Source organism: Saccostrea echinata, unplaced genomic scaffold, assembly GCF_033153115.1.
Source record: "Saccostrea echinata isolate AGI-Se365-2 ecotype Australia unplaced genomic scaffold, CSIRO_AGI_Sech_v1 ptg000030l, whole genome shotgun sequence".
Taxonomy (NCBI): domain Eukaryota; kingdom Metazoa; phylum Mollusca; class Bivalvia; order Ostreida; family Ostreidae; genus Saccostrea; species Saccostrea echinata.
The window spans coordinates 28467467-28492236 of record NW_026889779.1 but is presented as its reverse complement, the minus strand read 5'-3'; the positions used below and the strand labels follow the sequence as shown (position 1 = coordinate 28492236).

General features: G+C 34.6%; 1 protein-coding gene across 1 annotated transcript; it reads right to left on the bottom strand.

Moving 5' to 3' along the window:
• Positions 1–1712: 1712 nt before the first annotated feature.
• Positions 1713–13418, bottom strand: LOC133197639 (uncharacterized). Its single transcript, XM_061333756.1, has 6 exons — positions 13136–13418; positions 10070–10103; positions 7800–7986; positions 7567–7707; positions 3290–5128; positions 1713–2660 (listed from the first exon to the last, which is right to left on the bottom strand). The coding sequence occupies exons 1-6, from the start codon at positions 13403–13405 to the stop codon at positions 1877–1879; spliced, it is 3255 nt and encodes a 1084-aa protein (XP_061189740.1). The 5' UTR covers positions 13406–13418; the 3' UTR covers positions 1713–1876.
• Positions 13419–24770: the final 11352 nt, after the last annotated feature.

Below are 24770 nucleotides of genomic sequence, written 5' to 3'. Positions count from 1 at the left end.
TTATTCCCAATAACCCCTCCCCTTTTCCCCGCACTTTCGTTAACCACGCTAAACGAGATCAAAGCAACTCGAATGTATATTTAATACATTTTAAGGGGATACTAGCTCTAAATTAGAAGGAATTATCTGTGTTTAGGCTAGTTAGAATAATCTAACTGTGTCTCGGGACAGGCCCTCACCACACGGGTCCGTAGGACATTTATTATTTTAATGATAGAACATTCTATCTATGTTTAGGCATCAGATATGCAGTCATTCTCATTATTGCTACCTCATTTCAGTGACAATAATGTTAGAAAAATAACTTTGCCAGACCCTTTTCATAAATTGGTTTTAAAAAGAAAAAAAGCATTGCCCTGGGACATTTTCTGGGGGGAAAATCCAAATACTTTTGTGTTTGCAAATCTAGGTAAGATTCTTTAGAGGGTGAACCCCGAGAAATGGATGCTAAACTTGTCAAAACATTGTTTCATTTTAGTAATAAATTATGACATAAATAGTCGTAATATTCAATGTTTTATGTATTATGCTAAACGAAAAAAAAGTAATTGTAAAATTATACATGTAGAACATAACGTTGACTGAAATGTTTGGTAACGGATAAAAAGTTCATATAAAGAGTTGGGGTGCAAGGGTTTTTGTTTTCACTCCGGCCGCTTCTTTTACGAGCTTCTTTAACGGAAAAGACACGAACCCTAGTTTTTATCCTATTTAGCGACACCTTGAAAACACTGTTATGTCCATATTATAATGTCCGTATTTTGGCATTTGATATGATCTGATACATCACAAAAAGAGTGTGAGATGCATTGCAGCTTTAAAGGAAATAAACCCCCTCATTTATTGCAAAACATATATCCAATTTTATCCCTTTTCTACGAAAGAGAACAATTTAAACACAAGCGACAGTGATATTCCAATTTGGAGTTATATAGATGAAAATGACTGTACAGTGATAATTTAAAGTAAGCCTATTATAACTGATGTAAAAATTGTGTCCGATCCTACATCGATAGTGTTCATGAGACGCTGGCTAAAAATTTCATTTTTCTGTGCAAAGCGAGACAACTCGGATCCCCAAAAGAAAAAAACTTTTAATTTTAGTTTTGAGTGTGTGCTTTCCTTTCTTAATCAATATGACAGAAAGAAGATTCTAACTTAAGAAATGCATTTTTTTTTCACAAGTACTAGTTATCACCCCTTATGGGAGGCCCATAGCAAATAAAAGTTTTTCAGGCATATAAACCTAAAAAAAAAAATAATTTTAATAATAATTTTAAAAAAAAATAGCATGTCTAGCAAAACAAAGACCTTAAATTTTTATCTGAAAAATATAAATCCACATACTCCAGCGCCACATCATCCTAATATAACCGAAATCTGAAAGATAAAGGAGGACCAGAGCATGATTCAAATTCAAAGGCATGTGTAAAACTAATTACCTGCTAGCAGTGAGTCTGGGATAGCGTCCTTGGAAAAGACATTTAAAATGGGGGAGGGCAAGACCGACAGGTTTGTTTTGTCATGGCTAGGTGGCTGAGTTTGTAGATTCAGCAGTTAAATATTTTAACATCTTAATTAAGTCTAGTCTATTTCCTTCCATTCCACTACACATGCTGATAAACATTTTTTGTTATTGTGCAAATTATTCTAAACACAGGGACTAATAGTAAATGAATCAGATTTTATTTACTGTAACATAAATCATTTAATAACTTTCAATAAACAAAATTCTATATAAACAACGAATTATATGTATTTCCTATCCTCTGGTCATTTACAGATCTTTATGCAATTATATATTGAAATTTAAACACAAAATCAAACTTTGAAAAATTCATTGTAATAACCAGATGATCCTTTTTAAGATGGTTCATTAATATGTCCTCTCCAACAGAAGATCAAATAAGACACTGATGAAATGGTCAGCATCTGGTCCTCCTAGGAAGTTGTGAAAACCATTCACTCTCTCAGCTACACAGGGTGAAGAAAATGTAGACTTCACACTTGTCACAATAAGTTCATGGAGGTCATAAGTCAAGGCAAAGTGGAAAACATGGCAAGCATTCTCTGAAGAGACATTGTGCTCCAGCAAAATTAATAGAAAGTTGACTAGTTCTGTTAACATGTATCGATGACCTAATACAACAGTGTCCAGAATATTGCACAGTGCTTCCTCAGATTTATCACAGTTTGTTAGGCTTCCCAGAATTTCACATGACAAATCACAACCATGTAGATAATGTAGGATGTAGTTCACGGCAAATGGAGTGGTGTTAGACAGAACAACTTCTTGTTCTCTGGATTCGGAATAATGACCCTCCAACATTGCTTGGAAAAGGTCTGAACTTTTGACAAGTGTCTCCCTGTTCCCTGACAGAATGGTGTCTTGAACATGGAATGAAACATCTTTGCACTTAACACTTTCATACCTGCATCCTGTGCCCGCAGTCAGACCAGAGTTTTGTAGGGCACTGAAGGCCAGTTTGACTTCATGATTACTTGGGTCTGAGTGTGACATAAACAAGATATGTCCTACAAAACACAGGGCCTCAATCACTGCTCTCTTAGAAGGATGACTTAGATCACTAGTTACGTGTTTAAAGATGGCTTCCATGAAGTTCTGTTTTATGAAGTAGTGTTTGGTCATTCCAGTATTCCTGGAAATAATTAAAGTGGACATAAAATAATTCACTGTCAAGAATACATACATGTGAAGTTCTACATTTGTAGGACTCCAAAGTGTGATGAAACTCCAAAGTCCGATTGTCACCCCAAAGTCCAATGGTCTGCGCCAAACCCAAATGGTTTGACACGCCAAAGTCTGATTGTTCATGTGCAGTTGTGTGACAAAGCAAAGCTCAATGGTCTACACACAAATGCAGAAAAGTGTTATGTTGCTGCCTTTCCAGAGACCAAAACTAACTCAATTCAGTGTGCAAGGACCAATCATAAATCAATCAAAAGATGTGCAAGACTAACCAAAATCCATTGAACAGTGTGAAACGACCAACCCTATTTGTTGAATTTTCAAAGCCGAACAATGATGATAGGACTGTAGTTAAACATAAACATTTTTACTGTGGATAATCACATGTCAGACCATGGGACTTTGGATTGACTATCAGACTTTGGTGTGACCATGAAATATTACACATTATTAGATACCCAATATAAACTTTAACCCATTATGATGAAACTACATGACAGAAATGTGTAAACAAAATGATTTAACTTTTTATCCCTCACGTGTTTACAGTTGTATTTGAAAAGTTTATATTTGACTTACCAGAGAGCAAAGAGAAGGGAGAAGATGGCAAAATCTTTAGTATCTGGATCTGTCTTGTGGAGCCAGTGTGCAACCTCGCCACGTCCATAGGGGCCATCTACCTGCGTGGAGACATCTTGAAGCAGAATAAGTCCTGCCTTGAATGGAAAAGAAAGGCTTTCCTCCCCTGAAGATTTCTTGTCATTAGAAGCTGAGCTCTTTGACTCTTTGTCTGAAGTTTTTAAGTTTTCTGGACTTTTACTTGTAGATGCCGATGACCAAAAATCCTCAAGGTCAAGGAAAGATAATTGTGAAGAAGTGGAATCTACACTGTCTGATCTGCTTCTAATCTTACTCCACTCCTTGGTTTTTAGACATTCATGCTTTGACTTCAAGAATGATTGAAGGATTTTGTCTCTATAAGATATTCCAGTATACCTTAAAAGTTTGTGATATATAAGTACAGGCATATGAATTTGTAACAAGGTATTTAAACAGAGTGGATTTCCAATAATTCGACATAGAGTCCTAGCCATCCTTTTTTCGGGTTTGTCAACTAATGCTAAATAATCCAAACAGCAACAGATTGTCTCTAGATTAACTAAGTATTTAGTGGGATCATACATCTGTGAAATCCTTGATAAGATGATAAGAATGTGCTGCTCTGTACTGGAGGCTTCCTGTCTTCTCCTCTTAACTGGAGACATCACAGCAGTTTTCGTCCGTTTAACTGTTGGCTCAATCTCTTCATCTTCTGACATGTCTGCAGCTTCCCTTTTATTTTTGAATAAACTGATTCTGGGAATGCTCACTTGCTCACTTAATCTGCTTTCTTGTAGCTTTACTTCTTCACATTTCTCCATTGTCTCAGTGCTTTCTTCATCCTCAGATTCCGAGTATACATCTGGTCCTAAAAAAGACTCAACCTCTTCATCTTTCTCAGGAGAATATCCCCCTGGACTACACGAGTCAGTCTTGTAGGACACACTACAAACAAAGGGGTAATTTGGATCTCTATTTACTGTTGAGGAATCCAAACCACCAGGGCTAGATGGGGGACTGTAGTCGGATGTAGGGGACAGACTTGGTGAGTAAAATGACACTGTACTTAAGGGACTCAATGAAGCCGGGGAGGATGAGGGAGTCTCTGTATACTCAAACGTTTCCTTACACCTGGCACCTGACTGATACTCCTCCAGGCTCCAGTCTGATCTGGGTTCATATGTAGGACTGTCAATGCTGAAAACATTTTTGTTTGAACCCATGTCTTTTTCATGATCGTCAGATTCCTGACTCTGGGCCAAATGTACATAGTATTTTTCAAACTTGCCTGGTGTAAAAGTTGTCTTAGGAGAGAGGAATTCTTCTTCTGTGAAATAATAATCATACACACTAACTATTGTGGACTCAAACTCTGCCACTCTCTGTAGGTGAAGGATAAGAATAGAAACTAGGTCATATTCCAACAGCACATTGAGACCAGCCTCATCAAATACAAAACACTGTAGTGCACTAATGATTCTGTCATGAATTTTTTGATAATCTTTGTTCTTTAGTGTTTCACATAAGATTTTCAGGCCACCAAGATTCCTGACCTTCACTCTGTTGACTGACTCCTTACAGCACAAACACACTATATTTAAGATAGTCAATTGTATAGACAGGTCAGTGACTTGATGGAACATTTCAATGAATGCTTGTAAACCTCCAGCTGATCCAAATTCTGGCCTGATGTTGGAGATATGATTGAGTTTGCAGAGCAGTGAAAATGTTGAATTGTTATCCTTGTCACCAAGTTTGGACACGATGACCTTGAAAGCCCCAGATCTGATTAGTTGTGTTGCAAACTCACAGGAGGGTCTGAAAGGTAAGTGAAAATGATTTCACAAACTTTTGTATTTAATATTTAAAATATCAAACAAAAAAAAAGAATGAAAACAATAAAAAAAATTACTTTTTGGTTATTGATCTAACTAGAACTGTCAAAATTGGACAAATACCCCCGCTGGGTTTTTCAGAGAAGGCCAAGTCACAAATACTAGTATTTGATGGATCTATGAGGTGTTCACAATTTGTTTAAACATTTAGAGTGAAAATTTACCTGTAATTGCTCATTATATTTTTTTCATGTATGAAACTAAGGCCCAGCCTAATAAAACATCATTACTAATAATAACATTGTTTTTTATTACACTGAAAATATAAATAACAATTTTTCAAGTATTTCTCTATTGGAAAGTATGCATGCATTATTTATCCATCTTTTTTTTTACAGTGACTAGAGGTCAAGATCATGACAAACCCTCAGGTCATAAGGAATCTTTGTGCGAAGTTGAAACTCCCAACATCCCAACATTATTCTCCATAGGAAAGATACAGACCAGACAAGAATTATGAACTTTTTCTGTCAGTGACCTTGAACTTGCACATATGACCTCGGGTCAAGGTCATGAGAGACCCTCAGGTCATAAGCAATCTTTGTGTAAAATGGGAACTCACTAGGGCTGTCACGAGTACCCGAAATAACCGAGAACCGCGGTCCAAGTTGTTCGGTTCGGTTTGGTTCCGGTTCCATTTTTCCGGATTTCAGTTCGGGTCTGGTTTATATATTAGAGTCTGTTCAATACAAATCATTTAGGAATGATGACGATGACAGTGATAAATAAACATTACAACTGAAATCTACTTCATTCCATGACAAAACACTTGTCACGGAAGTATTAGATAATTATCAAAACGAGCAGGAATGGTCAGGTTGTGGCTAATAGTAGGCCAAGTCACCGATGTCTAGACGTTCGCATGGTTAAGACTTGTTTTCAATGTAAATTTAATGTAACAAATAAAGATTTTTCAAGTTAAATTCATGAAATTAAGGTTTAAAATAGATGTAAATACCCGACCCGAAAAACCCGAAACCGAACCGAAAATTTACAGAACCGACCCGACCCGAAAAATTTTGGAACCGTGACAGCCCTAGAACTCACCAAGTTTATCCATAAGAAAGATATGGATCGTACACGAATTATGAACTTTTTTTTTCAGTGACCTTGAATTTGCCCAAATGAACTTGGGTCAAGGTCATGACACACCTCATGTCATAAACAATCTTTGTGTGCAGTAGTAGATTCTAATGTTCCTCCATAAGAAAGATATGGACTGGACATGTTTGCACAGACAGACAGATGGACAGCTAGACAGACGGTATAAATTTAAGTAAATTTTCAGTCTTAAAACAATGAAACATGGATTCATAAACAGAATTATTCATCTGTCTTGTAAAAAAAAAATTATATAAGTATAATGATGTCATGGACTCTTTCTACACCAGTAACAAACTGGTAACTGGTGAGGAGAAAAATGGGACAGAACAGAAATTAATCCTACAAAGGAAAATTTCAATCACTGCATGAGTCTTTACTGTGTATTAAGTCACTTCCTGTGTATATAGGTATTACCTATTATGTTTTACACATGATAGATTGGTTACCAATACTGATAGATGATAGAGGATTATATACACAGTGTATATAATCCTCTATCATCTATCAGTATCGGTAACCCACTTATTAAGTGTATATAATCCCTTATCATCTATCAGTATTGGTAGCCCACCTATTAAGTGTATATAATCCTCTGTCATCTATCAGTATTGGTAACCCACCTATTAAGTGTACATAATCCTCTATCATCTATCAGTATTGGTAACCCACCTATTAAGTGTATATGATCCTCCATCATCTATCAGTATTGGTAACCCACCTATTAAGTGTATATAATCCTCTGTCATCAATCAGTATTGGTAACCCACCTATTGAGTGTATATAATCCTCTGTCATCTATCAGTATTGGTAACTCACCTATCAAGTGTATATAATCCTCAACCTTTTATCAGTACTGGTAACCCACCTATTAAGTGTATATATTCCTCTATCACCTATCAGTATTGGTAACTCACCTGTTAAGTGCATATAATCCTCTATCATCTATCAGTTTTGGTAACTCGCCTATTAAGTGTATATAATAGTCTATCATCTATCAGTATTGGTAACCCACTTATTAATTGTATATAATCCTCTATCACCTATCAGTATTGGTAACTCACCTGCTAAGTGCACATAATCCTCTATCATCTATCAGTATTGGTAACCCACCTATTAAGTGTATATAATCCTCCATCATCTATCAGTATTGGTAACCCACCTATTAAGTGTATATAATAGTCTATCATCTATCAGTATTGGTAACCCACCTATGAAGTGTATATAATCCTCTATCTTCTATCAGTATTGGTAACTCACCTATTAAGTGCATAGTCCTCTATCACCTCACACACCTCCTTCCTAACAGAGGCATCATCACACTCAATCAGTTTACACACTTGATATATGGCATTGTGTGATAATATTCTATCTTTCTGGTGTTGTGTATTCCCCAGTAATCTGTAAAAATACATATTTTGAACACTGCTGCAACACATAAATATTGTAACATTTCTCAGATATTACAGAATCACTGGATTTGCATTCCCTACCTGACTGCCCTACAATATGTGTGTTGGTGGTGAACATTTTCAGTTGTTTCCATTCTGGTAACAAGTGTCTCAATGAAGTCTGTCTTATGAATGCTCTCACAAAGACCAGGATGTTTGGCCAGATTGGCCAAAGTTCTACAACTCCTGTTTTGTATACTTTCATGTTCACATTCACAAAAGAAGAGCACTGCAAAAACATATCAATTGAGATGGTAGTTATTCATCAATTATGTATACTGTATATCATTAATACTGAAGAGTCTAAAATTTTCATGGGAACAGAACTTTGTCAATTTGTAATTCAAAAAATGCTGCTCTATGCTCCCAAGGGAGTTGATGGGAATAAGTCAAGAAACAAGAGGCTCATGGGCCACAACGCTCACCTGAGTAACTATGGCCCTACTGCTTTTTCAACAGCAGATTTTCCCCTATCTATTCCTAGGTAAAACTTTGATCACATACTGTGGCCTCAATCAACCACAAAGGGTCATGATTTGAACAAACTTTAATCTACCCAACCTGAGGATCCTTCCATATGACTAATCATGGCTTTGCTGTCCTTGGAAAGAGGATTCTTGAAGATTTTTCTTGTATATTCCCAGGTAAAACTATGATAACACATTGTCATCCTATCCTATCCCTGGATGGTCATGATTTGAACAAACTTGAATGTACACTACCAAAGGATGCTTCCATATAAATATGACTAATCATGGCTTTGCTGTTCTGGACAAGTCTTTTTACTACTATATATTCCTATGTAAAAATTCAATCACCCATTAAGACCCCATCCTAACCCCAGGGGTTCATGTTTTGAACAAACATAAATTTACACTACTTGAGGATGCTTCCATTTAAATATAACTAATCATGTATCTGCTGTCTTACGAAGATTTTTCTTAAATATTCCTATGTAAAACTTTGATTGCCTATTGTGGCCCCACCCTACCCCTGGGGGTCATGATTTGACAAATTTGAATCTACACAATATAATGAGGCTTTCACGTAAGTTTCATCTTTCCTGGCACAGTGGTTCTTGAGAAGAAGATTTTTAAAGATGCAAATTAAGTTTTCACTAATTCTTAATTATCTCCACTTGAATGAGGGCATGACCCTTCTTTTGAACAAACTTAAATTCCCTTTACCCAAGTATGCTTTGTGGCAATTGTGGTTATTGAGAAGAAGTCAAAATGTTAAAAGTTTACAGTCAGACAGACACCTGAAAAAATGTGATCACAAAAGCTCACTTCAGCTTTTAGCTCAGGTGAGCTAATAAAAACGATTTCAAAGGGACTTAATTTCACTGCTTCAAAAAATTCCACATTAAAATTAATTTCTAGGTGGATTAAATATTTTTTTTTGTAGAATGTTATCAATGAAATAGACAAAATATAATCCACAACAAATATTTCTCCTGTTATAATAAATATTTATATTGAATAGCTATATATTTAGATAAACAAACATAGATTTACTGTAGATTAAGGACTAATGACCCTTTGCTCCAAATTTCACGAATTTTTTTTTAACTTCCCAACACTGATTTTCATCAAGAGCTATAGCATCAAAATCAAATGAAAAATAGTATGAGGTATGAAGCACTGCTTATTTTTTCAGAAATGATTTTTATGTCAGATCATAGTATGAAAAAATTTTAACACAGAGATTAGGAAGAGTAATAATTTATTATCACAACATAAAATTAGAAATATGTGGTGTATATGAAAATAATATTTAGTATCATACCTACTAAATTCATATTAGAAATCATAATGAAGCGCTGCTTCCTAAGTCAGAATATCACAATGTTATATGTGGTTGTAAGAAAACAATACTTCTGTTAGCAAGAGTTATCTTTCTTATAAATATTTTTTCATTGGAAAAAAATGTAATACTATTGAAATTTTAAATTTGGTGCTTGATACATTAAACCATTTTTAAAATGATCGTTAAAATGATAGAACTTATTCAATTTTTAAGGGTTTTAAAACTGGATTTAAATGGGGTTTTTTTTGTCAAACATAATAAAACAATTTGAAAAGTACAGTCAACGGAAATATAAGGTAATGTTTCCATCATGCATTAAGTTTAATCAAATTGACTGCTCAAAGGTCTCGATAATTAAACTCTGATAATGTAAACTATGAGTAATACTAGGATATATTACTTGGAAAGTTATCTCTTATCAGAGGGTAGGTCCCCCGTAAGTAATAATCTGAGGTCCAACAGCAAAGTAATTTTACAAATTAAATGAATTATTTATTTCATACCAAGGAATTCCAGTCCATATGAGTGCTTGTAAACCTGAAATTAGACAACATGTATTGATTATCATGTATCATACCAGGTCCAGTACAATCTCTTGATTTCCCAAGCTAGCCTACATGTATGTACAATGTAGCTTGAATCTGCAATACAGCTTGATTTAGTTATTCAAAATTGCCTGATTTAGGTCTTTTATATCTTTTTTTTTTTTAAAATAAATTTGCATTTTGTTTTAGCATGTAAAAATGGTACAGCAATAGTTTTCAACTTCATATTGTTCTGAAAACAATGCATGAAAAAATTGTTTATCAAACCATGTATCCTTCATAGCCATCAAAGTTCTAAAACCTTTGGGGATATATAAACCAATTGATTTGTGACCAGTCATGCAGTTACATCTTGAATGAAATTATTAGGCAGGTCAATTCTGGTCAATAAGCTAAATGAATGGTAATACATGTACCAGTAATTCAGTAGGATGTGAAATAATCATACTAATGATATCCTTGCCTCACCACACTCAAGTTGGTGTACATCTACCCAAAAAAATGGAAATGATCTTTTGCTTAAAAGTGTTCAAATGCAGCAATGTTCATGTTTAAACTATATTTTGTTTGGATAGATTTTTTTAATAATAAGTCCATGGTATAAATATGAGCAGCCACATCAGAGCTGTCACAGCCCTTTTTGGAACAAGGACCGCATCCTTCTGGGGAGATCAACATTTTTGTGAAATTGGGAAATTTTATTTATTGAAACATAACATTGAAAACAATTTTTTCTGAATTATTTTTTATTCTTAAAAGTTCAGTGCTTTTTGTTTCAAATTTTAAAGGTGCCCTTGGGAAAAATTAATTTATGTTCCACACTTAAATGCCACTGGGTAGAGACTGGCTATTAGCTGTCTAAATGTTCACAAAGTGGACTGTCAGTCTATATTTTTTGTGAAACCATGCAACATGAACAGCATGCCTGCTGGGCAAAAGTTGTTTAATTCATAAATGCATTGTGGAATATTTTATCATAAAATTGCAGAAATTAGTCACTTTTTATCACTGGGTATGGGTGCTTGTGAATTTTGTATTTAAATAGCTTTATCAAGCTATTTTGAATAGCTTAATACAACTTAATAATATAGCTATTTCAAGCTATATCATTACTTAAATAAAGAGATTGTGCCAGACCTGCATACTTGATAAATCATTGTTTAATTTGTTTGCAACTGACATATACATATACATGTACTTAGAGTAAAGAATTAAGAAATTAACAAATTTTATATGTATGGTAGGATGCATCGCAAAAAACCATGCCTAATTTTCACATAGTCAAACGGTGTTATCTCAACTTGACAGGACAAAGATTAAACTTCCAGATATAAGAGAATTTGAGATTACGAAGGAAAATTATAAAATAAAAGTGGTTGGATTGCTAATTCATTTCAACATATCCCTGGTATTCAAGATACAGTGGAGTCACCAATTATGGGACACGTCAGGCTGTTTCCTTGATATTTTGCAAAGTTGTTCGATTTATATTTTATGAAATATGGGTAATCAGTATTGAAAGTATAATTTGCTAGTCAGACTCATTCAAGAGTCTTTTTATTTTCAAAATATGGACATTGAAACAATATTTATGGCTGTATTAACTATTTCAACAAGGCTTAGTTTTCCCACTTTCGAAACATTTTCTCCATGTCTAGGTCATGTGACTTCATGGTCTTGTAATGTTAAGGGATCGTCTTGGAATGTAATTTTTATGAGATTGAAACATTAAAAAAAATGCATGAAACTTGGGTAAAAACATGAACAACAACAGGAAATAACAGTTTTATATATTAAAAAAATGCAATAAGTCAAACATGCCAAAAAGTCAACAATAATTAAAAAAAAACATGACTAAAACATGTCTTTTAGAATTTATGTCTAGACAATTGTCAAGAAAGTACTGATAATAGAATTTAATCTCTTTGCCCTCTGGAATGTTCAATATATATATATATATATATTTTTTTGTGATTTCAAGAAGTTAGAATTTAAATCTTTTATTTGTTAAATGGTGTAATTTACAAGGAATTGCTATCCTGAACTGGTTGTCCTGTGAGATCAGCTGTAATCTCAAATCATGACATGTTCTATGTCATGATGTACATGAACCACGATTGGAGACACTGCTACATTTTGATTTATTGATCAGTGTAAATTTATTTGAGCAATAATCATTATGAATGATTTCTGAGTTATATCTGAATGAATGTCCCATACTTTACAGCTATTATTGTTTACCTGACTTTTATATCTGACAGCCATGCTGCAGTGAACAAAAACGGAAGTAGCCTGTCAATGAAGTAAAAAACATCCCTGTCTTCAATGTGTAAAATTCATTTTTTTTTTTTTTGGTTAGATGCTCTGTTAATGTTGATTTTCAAAATTTTGTTACTGATTACAGGCAGAAAATGATCGATGCATTTATTAATTTTTTTGTGCATCAATGTAAATAATATGGCATAAAATGCATACGAGTGACCAGGATCAAGAGATGACCCATAATTTGCCACTTCAATGTATCAGTGTTTGAGATGACAAAGTTTAACTGTATTTTAATTTGTAGCCAGTGGCACAGTTAGGTTACGAAAAACTCTCTCATACTATCATTAAATATCTATTATTCTATATGGTCAAATCTCTATAAGCGAATTTCACATTCATAAGAGTTAACGCTCATTTTTCTCACCATAACCTTTGTAACTTTCCTGTAAATATTTTCATTCTTTAAATGCTATCAGACATTTTTGATCCGTTCCTGTATTGCCATAGTATGGGGCAACATAAAAATATAACAAACTTACTCATACAGATTTCATTTGTATGTCATTACCCCATGAAGTTTGTAATGGTATAGACAGATAGAGGGAAAACATTGTCTTATGCCGATTGACCCCACAAAGGGAAATAACTTTTGTAAATGTGAAAGTCGTCTATTGGTAAAAAAAATTGTCGTCTGGTCATTTTCTATGTAATGGCCATTTTCTTAAGAAAAAAAGTAAAAATAAAACAATAAAATATTACTTCATCACGACATTCCTGCAAATTACACAGGTCTCCAAGAATGCTAAACAAGAGATCGATTGTTTTCCGACGACGGTCTGTCAAGTTTTTCACTTCTACCAATTCCAAGAGTTGAAAGAAAACTGGAACTATTCTGCATTGTATTAACAACAAGTGGTTATGCCTGTCGTTTGCACGTTTCTTTAAAACAATAAGAGAGTTGTAAGCCGTCTGTTCCTCTGTTGATAAACAGGTTTTCATTAGCTTTTCAAATTCCTTTTTCGTTGCCATCGTCGTTTTCTCCATCCATGTTCACTTTTTCCGGTGTAATATCTTGTAGACAGCTCGTACCACAACAATTTCGAGTTTTTAAACTTTCAATTTTTTTTTTCTGTTCTTCTTCTTCTTTTCTAATATTTTTATATTACTAATTTTTTAAATGAAAAAGTATTGATAAACGCAAGACTTTAAAAGTAATATGCTCCAGATTGATTTTGACGAACCGTAAAGCCATGGTTACTAAAAAATATAAATTTGTAAATACATTAAAACTGAATGCTACATGTATCTCCTTCTACAGTTTTGATCCGATTTCATAATACTGTTACACAAGTAGATTATGCTAAAATGCACAATTCTTTTTATCGTTTTTTTTTTATTTCATAACGGAAAATGTTGCCATGGTTCCAAAAAAAGTAAGAAATTCTTTCAAAACACTTCTCCTCGGGACTCCAATATTGGTCTGATTTATATACATGTCTTAGTACAAAAGTAGACTACGTACATGTACTCTAAGATACATACATTGTAGATCTGTGTATAAGGTTTTGATTTAGAGGAAACTGTTGCAATGTTTACTAAAAATAGAATAATATTGGAATTTGTTCACAACGTTACTCCTCCTACATGTACGATTTGGTCTGAATACAATAAAACTTGGTACACGAGTAAAGAAAACCAAGGATCATAATTCCTATTTTAGTGTTGCCATTGGTGCTATTAAAGTGTCAAGTCCAGATGCTGCTTTTCTCTATCGTAATATAATAACAAACTGGTTTACATTACAAACAACTGCTGGAATGAAACTGAGAAATTTTCAAACACTGGCATATATACATGTACACCATGTACACTGTACATATCGTGATTAGATATCAATAAAAATCCTTCTGATTCTTCACACGCACTCCGACTGTACATGCTGAAGTTGATATTAAAAAGATACTGTCAACTGAAAAATGTATGGCTGTCCCCCCCCCCCCCCCAACTGAAATTGCTTCCTACGGGCCTGCTGCTCAAAGGCCCTGAGTGCCGAGTAAAGGTCCAAATTTGAGGCCCTTCAACGATATTTTGTGACCTATCTATATCAGTGAAAATTTCTCGATTGGGATGTAAAATAATATACAATCAATCAATCAGAATTATTGGATCGCTTACATTGAATATATAGGAGAAGTCATTATTTGAAGGAAGTATACATGGAGTGAATGGACACAGGGACAATGGACAAAAAGGCGTGTTTTATCAATTAACACGTACATGTAGACAAAATTTTTGACTGAGATTTGGACAACATATGAATAATGATTGATTGCATCATTCGGTTTTCTCTTCAGGTCCAACTAATCACGTGTTGCTCTGATACTCAATAACTTTATGATATTGGAGATAAGTTCTCAGGCGCGTAGCCAGAATTGAAATGATGTGTACGCAGAGAACGACATGGTTTGGGTAGGGGGTCTTGAGCCCCCCCCCCCCCCCTGTGTTTAAAGGCTCTGGTCAGGCACGTAATATAGTTTTTGCCAGCCAGGAAAAAAAATTCTCAACTTTAATAATTTTGACAAGCAAGGACGAAAAAGGAATATTGTCAAATTTCGAAGTTCTATTTCTTGCGTGTGTGTGTTTCTTGAAAGGGGGTGTCCAACTTTCACAAACCAAATTTTTATTAATACATTACCAAATTACCATGATTTAACAATGGTACAACAAACAGTGGGGGTTCACCCTTTCAAAGTACATTTGCAATAGTAAAAGGTTAGGTTTTGGGGATAAGTTGGAGGGGGGAGGCTCCCCTGATACTACGTGCCTGCTGGTGAAAGCCCAGAAGCTCCGGAGTTTTACCAAATATTTCATTCATTTTCTTGAAATATAAATATTATGCCATTTAGTTTTTGTTTAGGAAATAAAAGACATAGTAATATTTATTGTTTTAACGAAAATTAATATTCCATGGAAACTTATTGCACATATAATTGAGGCTAAAAATTTAACCGATATATTAATTGGTATCATATAATCTTTCTTAACGTTTAAAACACGTATACAAAATTTTAATTATGAACAAAAAAATATCGTATTGTAAATTGTACTAGTAGATCATAACATTCAACGATGTGGCTAAAATTTAATTTTTCAAATATCTTTAAAAAAAATTTCAATGTATGATAGAACAATGACAAAATAATGAATGATTTATTTGGATTTGGCAGTTATTAAATAAAAGATTTCAAATTTTATCATACAGTCATGATAATATAAAATTTAAATCCACACAGTATGACACAGAATAATTTGAAACACGAACATTTGCTGGATAGTACTGAGATTTTTTTCTCCGAATAATTCTCTCTTCTTTCGTTCCTTTTTTTCTTTTTTTCTGAAAATGATGTGTACGCACTTGCGTATTTGCGTATAGGCAGCTACGCGCCTGGTTCTGCATCGATTTCGCGGGGAGTAATACATGTAACAACTACTAAGTTGTAAATAGGATCCTCAAACAGCTGTGTAGTCTGAGTTCATGGTGATTCATTAATATTTATACCATCAAAAAGTTTTAAATTAAACTTAGTCTCAGAGATCAGTGTATGTTTGCACAGTGTTCATGAAAGATATTCGTAATACAAATGTACATACATGTAGGGCATGATTGAGAAACTGTGTAGCTGAGCCCTCTAAATTTTCCATATTTAAAAGTCTTGATTATACTATTGTAGGGTCCTGTGTGTGTGAAATTATAAATCTCTCTGAGACGTTTTTCAATACGATGTCTGTCAGAAAAAGGTTGAGCGACGACAAAATATAATAATACAGCTTTAGGTCCCCCCCCCCTTTCCCACTCCACCTTAAAGCTTAACAAGAGGCCCAGGGGCCACATCGCTCACCTGAGCACTATGGCTAGGAAAAAAGCAAAAATCAGTTTAGTATTGCAATGCTTAAATGCATAAGTGGTCGCAACCTACCCCTAAAAGGGAGAGGGGTATGATTTGAACAAAACTGAATCTACACTAACTAAGGATGCTTACATATTTTTTTGACTAACTGACTTTTTTTCCTACAAGTTTAAACCTTCATTGTGGCCCCTACCTATCCCTCAGGGTCATGATTTGATCAAACTTGAATCTACACTATCTGAGGATGCTTCCATATAAATATGACCAATCATAGCTTTGTTGTTCTTGAGAATATTTTTTGAAATATTTTACTTATATACTCCTATGTAAAACTTTGATCGTCCATTGTGGTCCTATCCTATCCCCAGTGGTCATGATTTAAACAAATTTGAATATACACCACCTGAGAATGCTTCCATATAAATATGACCAATCATAGCTTTGCTGTTCTTGAGAAGAAGATTTTTGAATATTTTCCCTCTATATTCCTATGTAAAAAGTTGATCGCCCACTGTGACCTCGCCCACCCACAGGGGTCATGTTTTGAACAAACTTGAATCTACACTACCTAAGGATGCTTCCATATAAATATGACCAATCATGGCTTTGTTGTTTGAAGAAGGTTTTTTTAAAGATTTTCCCTATGTATTCCTATGTCAAACATTGATCGCCAACTGTGGCCCCACCCTACCCCCGGGGATCATGATTTGAACAAACTTGAATCAACATCACCTGAGGATGCTTCCATATAAATATGACCACTCAAGACTTTGCTGTTCTTGAGAAGAAGATTTTTAAAGATTTTCCCTATGTATTCCTGTGTAAAACTTCGATCGCCCACTGTGGCCCCACCCTACCCATGGGGGTCATGATTTGAACAAACTTAAATCTTCACTCCCTGAGGATGCTTCCACATAAATATCACCAATCAAGGCTTTGCTGTTATTGAGAAGAAGATTTTTAAAGATTTTCCCTATGTATTCCTATGTAAAACTTTGATCGCCCAATGTGGCCCTACCCTACCCCTGGGGGTCATGATTTGAACAAACTTGAATCTACACTACCTGAGGATGCTTCCACGTAAGTTTCATATTTTCTTACACAGTGGTTCTTGAGAAGAAGATTTTTGAAAGATGCCATAAATTTTTCATGAATTCGCAATTATCTCCCCTTGGAAGAAGGCGTGGCCCTTCATTTGAATAAACTTGAATCCCCTTCACCCAAGGATACTCTTTGCCAAGTTTGGTTGAAAGGAGATGGGCGAACATAGAGTGCAGAAAGCCCATAGCTTCAGAAATATAAAAATCATGTTCAGTTCGTGAATTTAATATTTAGAGTAAAGTTCTCATATTGAAATTTATGAAATTGTGATAAACAAAACTTTTCTAAGGAAAATTTTCTCGGCAAAATTTATTCTTTTATTAAAAAAATCAATGTGGTATTCGTGGGGTTTGAACCCTAGAAATAAAAATCCTGAGTATCATTTTCTTTCGAGACTAGCACGCTAACCACTAGACTACACAAGTCCTAACGAACAGTGGCATTTAAATCATGTTTGTGATGTGACCCTTGACTTAATGGACTTCAAGTATTTCTCGAAAAGATGCGAATATTATGTCATAAAAGTATATTTTTAAGGTATAGTGGGTCATTGCTCCGTATTTTTGGTAACCAAACAATGTATATATTTTTATGCAAACTTTGAGGATTAACTTTCAAAAAGGTGGAGCGAAGACCCACTCATATCGAAAAATAGTGTTATAGTATGCGAAAATGACTCCTTTTGCCCGTTTTAGTGTGTGTCTAATATTTCACAGGCAAATAATTTCAATCTTTGGGGGATTTTTGCAAATTGTAGGGATTTTACATAAAGTATATCTTAATGTTAGACGAAATATCATGGAAAATTTTGATATAATTGAAATTTAATTTTTCATCTTCATGTTTGTCACACTATATGCTTATCGCTCGTCATGTTCACCCATCTCCTTGGCCCAGTAGTTCTAGAGAAGAAGATGAAAATGTGAAAAGTTTACTACAACAACGACGACAGATAACGGACAAATTTTGATCAGAAAAGCTCACTTGAGCCTTTGGATCAGGTGAGCTAAAAAGAAACCTTTTTACACCTATCCTTTGCTCAGGCTGATAAACTGTTGAATTCAAGCCTCGGATAATTGTTAATTGTAATTTTTCAAGTAAGTTATAGGTACGTATACAATTTCCGTTGCAGACAGGAAACGTTTGAGTAAAAAAATGTAAAATGGTTTCATTATGTCTATCATGTCATTGTACTGCAGATATGTTTGTAATGCGTAGCAGCTGATAATAGCAATGAAAATGAAATAAATTAATCCGATGAACAATTTTATCTGCTGCGAAGCACATGTCGACAACATCACCAGATTTATAGAACTCTCGATGACCGAGAAACACTCTTGAAAACAATCGTTTAAAGCAAATTAATAAACTGTAATAAAAGAAAACAGAGAGACGATCCGGGCGTTGATTGCCATCACGCACATGTCATCAGCACTAGTGGGCCATAAATCAGAAAACGTGACATATAGCGATGTCTTAGACAGTGCTCCAGAACGACGAGTCCAGGAGCCTGGAACCCCAGTTCTGTCGCAGATCGATAGACCGGTGTCGCATAATATTTGGTCCGCCTCGTTTAAAGGTCCGGGGGGACCTAATACGATAACATATAAGGTCCGGCCTGCCTCTATAATAAAAGGTCCGCCTTCGGTTTAATATGCAGATTTTTCTCCTTAATTGATTCGAAATGAATTTGCTTTATTAATCTTTTTAAATTATGTAAGGTATAGTTGTTATAAAAGTGTCCCTCTCAGCAAAATGGAGTTCCAGGGACGTACATGTATGTACATTGTATATATACTAAAAGGATCAAGTCTTGCGATATCTCGCTAGTTGCTGGATTTCGTTAGCCAATTTTAATTAATTATATTTCTAATACTATGATATATCTCAGTACAAAATCTCAAATTATCTATCAAAAAATTATTCAAAATTCGATGTTAGCACTGATTAACTGTTAGCTCCTTATCGTAGTATCCCAGGTAGTGCACAAAACAAAAAATATAAAGATGCAAAGATCTGTTGATCGAGTTACCTTATGGGAAAATCATGTACGACATGTGTCTTTTATAGTTTAAGTGATATCAATATTATCATTGCAAAATTAAAAAAAAAATACATATATATAATACGCATACCTTCACTGGCACATTGTTCAGTATATGGTGTTCTTAAGTCCAACAATGATCATTTCATTACAGTCTCTTTCCTAACAACGTTCGACTTCCACTTCCCAAAAAGAATTTTCATATCTTTCGAAAGATATTTCATTATATCATTAATAATAATTATGCATAATTCTTACGATTCATATTGTACCTAACTATAAAATAATTGGAGGGTCACTTTGACAGGGACTTGTGTTAAGGTGTACTAGCCTATCCCGTTGTTGTTAAAACAACATGTCTGTGCTTTGGGGGGTAGGCCTATTGTCTCACCTGACGAAGTCGCATATCCCCCGTGTTTTTATAACCAACGTTTCTTATCCAGTTAAAGACTAACGATTATTTCATTCTACTTGATATTACCCCGGGGTTAACACTGGTTAAGGAAAATGTGCATTAATTGGCAAAATCAAACCAAAGTCAATCGAGTTGAACATTTTAAGCAATAAAACACCCCCTCCCCCAATAAAGGAAAAGATTATAAATGGTGTTGTTGTATTTTTGGTGGGTGAGGTATAGCAAAATTATGCTGATACATGTCAAATAGTTTAAAAAGTACTGATGTTGTAGACTTTCCTCCCGCATTAATATTTTTTCCCGGAAAAACGAGCGTGGGTTTAAAGACCCCTCCCCTTTTGGAAAATGAGCCTAGCATAGGATTTTATTTCCGGAAATTTTTTTTTAAATATTCAATTTGTTTATTTCATTCCCTAAATTTTGTAGTTTTCATTTCTGACGTTTTAAAATTTTCATCTCTGACATTATCATCATAAAGTACTTTTCCGACAATGAAAACAAAATTGAAATTTCCCTTATAAATAGATTAAAGAATAAATCAAGAATAATTCATTGATTTCCAAATAATAAGTTCTGCTTATATTTAAAAGAATCTTATGACGATTTTATCCTCGGACACATTAAGTGTAAGTTGTGAATTTTTGTTCATCTTTTCAAATCAAGATAATCAGACTGAATTTGAGATCAGAAAGGTTTAGATAGAATTTATGACATACAGAAACTATGTTTGACGGAATAAAGTAATCAAGGTAGAGGAGATTCTGTTTTTCGGTGCTTTCAAACGCATATAATTCAGTGGGCATTAAAATTTGGTGATCAAAAATTGCATGTTTTATTATTGAAATTATTGCATTTTATTACTAAACTTTGTATTTTTACTAGACTTAGTGTTGATTGTATTGTAAAATGAAAACAAAAAATGTCGGAAATGCAATGCAAAATTTCGGAAATGACATGCAGCGAGCTTGGAAGAAATTACCCCGGCTTTATTATCCACCATAGGAAATACTCAGTACGCTTCAGTACAGAATTTTCTCCTTTTCCACCTTCTTACTAGGGAGAATCTTATCTACCCATACTATTTACAGATGGGTTTTACAGAGCAACTTGACATTTATTTCCCCCTAAAATAAAAAGGAAAGTGTCTGTTGAGATCGTGACTGATATAAAAATTCATAAAACACCACCAAGTCGTGTTCTTTTGTTAATATTTTTTATATTTATTTTGATTTTGGTTTAAATAAGATTTTCTACGACTTTAAGCGGCTATTTCTTTTTTATTTATGTGTGTGTGATGGGGGGGGGGGGGAACTATAGTTCTTTTGTTGCACGTCATCAACATTACTAATTAAATAATAATATATATCCTTCGTCCCTTCAGACAGATGTTCATGGTTGCATATAGATATACAATACAGTAGACACATCTCCTGCAAACGTACATAGAGTGGATAATTAATTGACATTAAAGTTTTGTCTTTTTGTCAGCATATTAAATAAAAAAAGTACACTACTACATGTAGTATATATACAATTCTTATGTACAATTAGGCAATTCCAAGAGTTTTCTAAGTTAATTTAGCGTCCATCCTAAAATTAAAAACCTAATTATCTTTTTACCCTGGAAAAACACACGAACCAACAAAGAAAAAAAAAACAATAGGAACTTACAGCATTTCCATAATTTTTGCTTTGTAAGTGAGATACATGTATGTGGGAAAAAAGAAAAACAGAGGGCGGACTTTTATTATCCTGCGTTTTAAGGTCCGCCCTGCCATTTTAACGAGTTTTTTTTTTACGCTACGATAACTTTTAATAAACTCTGTTCAAAATATTCGCCTTGTAATAGTAAGATATCTGAAATATAGAGGGCGGACCCTTTATTATACTGCGTTTTAAGGTCCGCCCTGTCTCTTTCTCTAGTTTGTATGCTACGAAAATCAACCCCGTTCAAAATTTTCGCATTGTAATAGTAAGATATCTGAAATATAGAGGGCGGACCTTTTATTATATTGCGTTTTAAGGTCCGCCCTGTCTCTTTCTCTAGTTTTTATGCTACGAAAATCAACCCTATTCAAAATTTTCGCCTTGTAATAGTAAGATATCTGAAATATAGAGGGCGGACCTTTTATTATACTGCGTTTTAAGGTCCGCCCTGTTTCTTTCTCTAGTTTGTATGCTACGAAAATCAACCCCGTTCAAAATTTTCGCCTTGTAATAGTAAGATATCTGAAATATAGAGGGCGGACCTTTTATTATACTGCGTTTTAAGGTCCGCCCTGTTTCTTTCTCTAGTTTGTATGCTACGAAAATCAACCCCGTTCAAAATTTTCGCCTTGTAATAGTAAGATATCTGAAATATAGAGGGCGGACCTTTTATTATACTGCGTTTTAAGGTCCGCCCTGTCTCTTTCTCTAGTTTGTATGCTACGAAAATCAACCCCGTTCAAAATTTTCGCCTTGTAATAGTAAGATATCTGAAATATAGAGGGCGGACCTTTTATTATACTGCGTTTTAAGGTCCGCCCTGTTTCTTTCTCTAGTTTGTATGCTACGAAAATCAACCCCGTTCAAAATTTTCGCCTTGTAATAGTAAGATATCTGAAATATAGAGGGCGGACCTTTTATTATACCGCGTTTTAAGGTCCGCCCTGCCATTTTGACTAGTTTTTATGTTACGAAAATAAACCCTGCCCAAAATGTTTGCTTTCTAATGGTAAAATATCTGAAAAACAGAGGGCGGACCTTTTATTTTACTGCGTTTTAAGGTCCGCCCTGCCTCTTTCTCTAGTTTTTATGCTACGAAAATAAACCTGTTCAAAGTTTTCGCCTTGTAATAGTACGATATCTGAAATACAGAAGGCGGGGCTTTTATTATACTGCGTTTTAAGGTCCGCCCTGCCCCTTTCTCTATTTTTCATGCTACAGAAAAAAACCCTGTCTATAATTTTTTCTTTGTAATAGATAGATCAAAACGGGGGATTAAGGTTTTACATAGGAATATCTAGGAAAAAGTCTTCAAAAATCTTCTTCTTAAGAACAACAATGTCATGATTAGTCATATTAATATGGAAGCATCATCAGTTAGTGTAGATGTACGTTTGTTCAAATCATGACCCCCGGGGTAGGGTGGGGTCACAATGGGGGATCAAAGTTTTACATAGGATATATATATCGAAAAATCTTCTCCACAAGAACAGCAAAGCCATCTTTAGTCAGATTGATATGGAAACATCCTCAGGTATTGTAGATTCAAATTTGTTTAAACCATGATAACAGGTCATATAAAATTAATTTTCCGCCGGAATATGGCTGAAATATAGCCGACTCGGCTTTAAACCCTAATCAATCAATCAATCAAACCATGACCCCCTAGGGGTAGGATGGGCCACAATGCACTATCAGGGTTTAGCATGTGAATGTATAGGAAAAAAATTCTGAAAACCTTTTTTTTCAGGAACAAGAAAGCCATGTTTAGTCACATTGATATAGAAGTATCTTGAGGTGGTGTAAATTCAAGTTTGTTTAAATCATGACCCCGAGGGGTAGGGTGGGGCTAGCGCTATATCTATAAAAATCATGACACCTGGGGTAGGGTGGGGTCACAATAGTGATTAATGTTTTACATTGGAAGATATGTTAGAATAAATTTGCTGATGAAAAACAGCAGGGCCTTATTGACTCAGGTGAGCGTTGTGGCCCATGGGCCTCTTATTTTATGTCAAGGTCTTGGGAAATCGTAGGACGATTCTTTTATAAAAGGCAGTGACGAATCTGAATGTATAATGGTAGTACAATATATATTTATCTAGAATATATTCACCACATACAATCAAAAGATATATTCAGATTTATTATCCATGTATATCACAAAAATGTTATGTTAGAATGATCATTAGTTGTACTGTATCCGTATCTATAGACTTTGATTCATATAGCATGAAAAAGAGGGAGTATTTGTTTCTGTATTCATACAATGAATTGGGAAAATAATCACCTTAAAAATAAGAAAGGGGTTCATCAACACTACGTACATAATGTATGTGGTAAATGCCTTGTGTGACAAGTAAAAAAAATCTTTAATACACCAGATGGTGTTTATTTTCTACGTACTTGATACGCAAGGAGCAGATGGAAATTTAAAGAAGGTGTTATTGCCACCCCTCCCCCTCTTCCTCACCTGAGATGCAATGTATTACCGGAAATTTCTCCAGCCACTACCGAAATTATTCATATAACATGCGCAGAGCTAGGGGGGGGGGGGAGTCGGGACCCCCCCCCATCTGGAATTTGCAGAGTTATTAAAAGTATATACTGAAGTAAATAAAAAATGACTTTGGGCCCCCTTAGAAAACGTGGAACCTACCATCACCACCACGAAATAGGTGTTTTTCCCGTTTTGGAAATGGAATTGGATTTTACGTTTTTTTTCTTCCTTGTCAAGAAATCTTTGGGTTAGAAATTTTTATGACTGGGATGCCCCCCCCCCCCCCCCCCCGGAAAAATTCTTGATCTGCGCCTGTATAATCATTATTCAAAATTGTTAGGTAATATCCGAAACGACATATGTGCAATGTATAGCATTAAAAAAAATCGAACTTCAAAAATTCTGTCATGACTACATGAGACCGATTGTATTATTTCCTCCATGGTTACCATGGAGAATGACTGAGGACTTCGAAAAGGATAATTTAAGGAGATTGGCAAAGTTCGAATTCCTAGCTTTCGTAAAGAATTTTTTTTAAAAAACTCTTGAGCAGGTGTAGTGGTACTAAACAATACACTTTATTGGTTTTCACCGCGTAGAAAATTCTACAGATCACTCTCAATCAAGCTCCAGACAGCTCTGTATTACTCCATATCATTATTCATAGGGAAAGAAGTCCCGGAGAGTATGGAGTATGACTCTCAGTCATACTCCATACA